Raw genomic sequence first — 4,674 nt, 5'->3', positions numbered from 1 at the left:
GTTTGAATGATAATCTGTTTAAAAATTTCCTTAAACGAGCCGATCACGGCATATCATATGCCGCTATTTAGTTGTTTTATTTTCTACTTTTCAGTAATTCATAATTTGTGAATTCGACAGTACCAATGCTGCCCACTGAAAATATTTGCTTTAAAACACTATCAGTAGGTCGTTAAGAACGATACTACCCCCACCCTCCTTTTCCCCAACCCCTACCCTACACCTTAGTTACCTCCCCTAAGTTTAAAATCGTTTCAAACTAAATTATCTGCCCCTAATAGCCGTCACTAAACCCGGCTCTACGAATGTAAACATTTAGCGTGAATCACAGCTCACCAGACCATGTAGGGGTGGGGTGGTTGGAAGCGCTTTCAACTTGTTTTCTAGCGTCTCCCAGAAGAGAATTATATATATAGAAGTTGTATATTTTATCAGCATGAATATGCTAGATGTTCATGTAATCTCAAAGGATGTATCGCTTTTTTTAAAATAAAATTCTTCAGCTGACCGGGCACAATGGTAAAATGATGAATGGTAGGCGAATAGATAAAGCCATAGTTGAACTATTCAATACTGTAATGATATAGCACTTTATAGGAATCATAAGATAGTGTAAATCGCTTATTGTGTAGTGTTTTGAGTTAGGTGTATAGTTTATGGGATGGCATGGTCTAGCAGTAGAGCGCTTGACTGCTAACCCGAAAGCCTAGAGAACGGATCAGGGTACAAGCTCATAAAACGTCCCTGAGCCCACACAGCTATAATGGGTACCTAACTCACGTTAGGGAAAACAATGGTGGCTGGGCATAGTGCTGACAACACATTTTTTTCGATATGCCGAGGTCTCTGAAACATGAAATCTACTTTAGTTTCCCCATGTTTGGACACGTGAGGAAAAGATGATGTAATGCTTAGTTTTTGATATTAACTGTTTAGCGTTTACTTTGTAGTGTTTAGCATGTTGTATTTAGCATTTATGTATATCGATTATATTTTAGGATAGCTTATTTAAAGAAAATCTTACTTACTCATTACACTGGCAGCGCTTACAAGCAACAGAAAGCCAGATAGAATTTTAAAACTGTAAGACATTTCTAATAGACACAGAAGGTTGGACTTCTGAAAAAAAATATCATTTAGTTTGAAATTGGACATTTTATTTATTTATTTGTGTAACAGTTGCTGAAGAACTGAAAATAACACCTACGTCATCTGCTTCATTTGTATAGGACACAGACGGGAAAAGATATTTTTTATAAATTCTATAGTTGTTTAAGAAATGTATTTTATAATAGCAAGTAGTAAAAACCCAATGAGCCTTAACCCACTACACGTTGAAAGATATTTATTACAAAGAATAGAATAAATATAAATGAAGCGGGAGTGATCTCCCCTAAACTTTTTTGAATATTATTATATAACACTACGGGGGATCGCAACTCAGGATATAGACATGATTTTTAATCAATTTTTAAAAAATACTTACACTTTTAAAAATAGAATACATACAGGTAGAAAATAAATTGCGCACCAAATGAACAGCTAACAATTTGTAAATAATACTTAATAAATTCATTCGTTTTTTTTTGTTGAGAAAACAGAAATAGCGCAAACTACTTCTTCCGGTAACCGGAAATTTGACAGAAAACAGAGAATTAAATATTTTTACTTATATGTTAAATTTTTCTATCAGAAACAGTACTCAAGTTATAGTTTTTTGAAAAAAAAACAGAATAAATTTCACTTTCGGTTACCGGAAATCGCTGAAAAGTTTATATAGAACTTTAAATTTGATATCATACTTATATTTGACATTTCATTACGTAGCTCTGATGGTACTCAGGTTATCGTGTTCAGAGACACACAAACACACATATACAAATACACGCACATAGACATACGGATACAAATGCAAATTTTTCCGACTCAGGGAGGTGTAAAATACGATAACAATACTTACTCTATACTTCGTATACTAGAAAGTAAAAATGTACTAAAAAGAAAAGGTACTTTTTTTTTTTTTAACACGTTCAGACCGTAACGCAGATACCAGCGGTCTGTACGCCGGCCTGTCGTATCGTAACGGCGCTCAGGGAGATTTTGTCTACTTAATTCTTTGATTTTCCAAATCCAAGCTCTTAATCATAAATCTACTCACGAATCCTGCTTGAACGGCATTCTTTCGTTGTATTTATTTATAGTACTTTTCCCGTTGTGTTTATTTTTATTTTTTATTTTTTGTAAAACCACTAACAAAACGGAAGAATTGGAGTACAGTTTTGAATAGTTTTTTGGGTGCATATATATATATATATATATATATATATATATATACATATATATATATATATATATATATATATATATATATATATATATATATATATATACATATATATATACACTATATTTATTTAAACTATATATATATAATATATATATATATATATTTAAACTATATATTATATATGTATAAACTATATATATATATATATATATATATATATATATATATATATATATATATATATATATATATATAAACTATATATATATATATATAAACTAAATATATAAATATATATATATATATAAACTAAATGTATATATATATATATATATATATATATATATATATATATATATATATATATATATATATATATATATATATACATATCTCTCTATACATTTACAGATATACATATGTGCACTTACCAAACTGGAAGACTAAGCAGAAAGTTAAGACCGTTAAAAATTCATCTGTCGAGTCTGCTCCACGTATACCCTTGTAGTTAACCAATCAGATTTGATGAAGAAAGAAACGACCAATGGATGTGAAAGGAGTCTGTTTAGGCTATTATTTCATTTCTCTTCTTTTGCCCAATCAATGGACACAACGCAACAGTTGAATTTAAATCTGCCTACGACTTCATCGATTCAATTCACCGAAAATGTGCTGTTCTTTTTAGATTAACAATCAAACAATAAAAGTTAGGCTGATGCTACAATTTGTGTTGTTACGACTACTGATCGTTGAGTTTTATCCATAGATTCAACATCTAAAATATTCTATATTGATCAGCAGAACTGGATATTTTGTTATAGATACATGTGTACATGTTTTAATAGAGATTGAAACTACATTCAGATATCAATGAAATGTTAGTTTATTTTACCTGTGTGATTCGTTGAAGAGTGCATTGAGTGTCCCACTCTCTCTATACATTGATTTTTAGGGTACACTAAGACACTTATTTCAACATCCCTGCCAATTTTTAAGCAGTTAACATTGAGGCGTGTTGAAAATATCCTGTTTTGGTGGTTAATGCTGTTAGTAGAAGACGGTGTGGTTGGATGTTAGCGCATATATGTACTACGTTGAAGTTCTCGAGTTCAGATTACCAGCTGAAGTATGTAAGACGTCCATGAATCTAAAAAAAAATCTGATGGAATTAAAGAAGCAGCGAGACCAGAGAAACAGATTCACTCTACTTCACCTTTACCAATAAATATTCTTCCCTGAAATAGTATTTTTAAGCCAGTAAATAGATTGTTTACGAAGAAATTTATTGAGAGAAAATAATTAAAGCTAAGCTAATCTAACTTAGTTTGATAGTAAGGTTTTTCATTCAATAATAACTAGCCATAGGCTCAATAGAAAACTGTTTGGATCGATTTGTTTTGAAAAAATCACTGCACATATAAAGTATAGTTTTGTAATTATTAGACTATTTTGAGGTGATAAATAATAGTTACAAAACATTTTTTTGATATAAGATCAAGTTATGTCATGGGTGACAGGTTAAGATTAGTAAGGGTTGGGTTTATATGTGTTAGTGATGATGGCACTGTGATGGGGCGGGGGGGGGGGGGGGTGTTGGTGGGGTGTAGGCTGAATGAGGGGGGGGGGGGTAGGGGAAGGATGTGGAGAGGGTGCTTAAAGAGTATGGAGAGCTTTATAGGGTGTGTGGAGAGGGGGAGAGTGGGAGTAAAATAGGGGAGGGAGTGGGAAGGGTGTGAGGACTGGGTGTTAAATTGGTTGACAGTGGATTGGTAGAGTGTAAGGGAGTGTTTAGGCTGGTGGGGGATGGCGATGTTAGGATGGAGACATTGTGAGCATGAAGGACTGTGGTGTGGGTGGGGAATGGCGATATGTGGGGGCATGGTGGTGTGTGGGGGTATGGTGATGTGTGCGGGAGGGTGGGGGATGTGGTGAGAACTAGTGAGCGAGAGGAGAGTGGGGTCTAATAGAAGGTAGGGAGAGGATTAGTAAAGGGTTCAAGTCAGTAGACCGTCCCTGAGTCCACCCAGCTCTGATGGGTACCTAACACACGTTAGGGAAAGTAAAGGCGGCTAGGCATTGTGCTGACCACACTATCTCTTCATATGCCGACACTCTATTTCTCTTGCCCCATAGATCGTCATGGTGAGGTTGAACAGTTGTAAGGAGGGTAATACGATGTTGAGGAGAAGGTGGGGGGGAGGGAGGGAGGTAGAAGAGGGAGGTCAGTGAGAGTGTAATGTTAGAATGAGGAGATTGCGAGGAGGATGCAAAGAATGTGGCGAGAGAAGAGGTGTAAAAGAGGGTGTGTAGGCGGGGGGGGGGGGGGTGAGCGGGGACATCATGTTTTTACACACACCGTAGGTCGTCTTATTGCACAACACACTACA

The 4,674-nt window shown here is 34.8% G+C and overlaps 1 protein-coding gene across 2 annotated transcripts in view; it reads right to left on the bottom strand.

The window, feature by feature from the left end:
• The window catches only part of LOC131929507 (uncharacterized), a 10,582-nt gene extending 7,784 nt beyond the window's left edge, over positions 1–2,798 (bottom strand). For both annotated transcript variants that reach the window (XM_059285757.1, XM_059285759.1), the window contains exons 1-2: positions 2,719–2,798; positions 1,029–1,119 (exon numbers count right to left, since the gene is read on the bottom strand). In XM_059285757.1, the coding sequence (XP_059141740.1) occupies positions 1,029–1,092 (64 nt within the window). In that variant the 5' untranslated portion in view covers positions 1,093–1,119; positions 2,719–2,798. The remainder of the gene's footprint in view (positions 1–1,028; positions 1,120–2,718) is intronic.
• Positions 2,799–4,674: the final 1,876 nt, after the last annotated feature.

The sequence above is a fragment of the Physella acuta genome, unplaced genomic scaffold (genome assembly GCF_028476545.2).
Source record: "Physella acuta isolate Inbredline_101_S28 unplaced genomic scaffold, ASM2847654v3 ptg001640l, whole genome shotgun sequence".
NCBI lineage: Eukaryota > Metazoa > Mollusca > Gastropoda > Physidae > Physella > Physella acuta.
The sequence above is the reverse complement of the archived record's forward strand: the minus strand, read 5'-3'. Positions and strand labels throughout refer to the sequence as shown.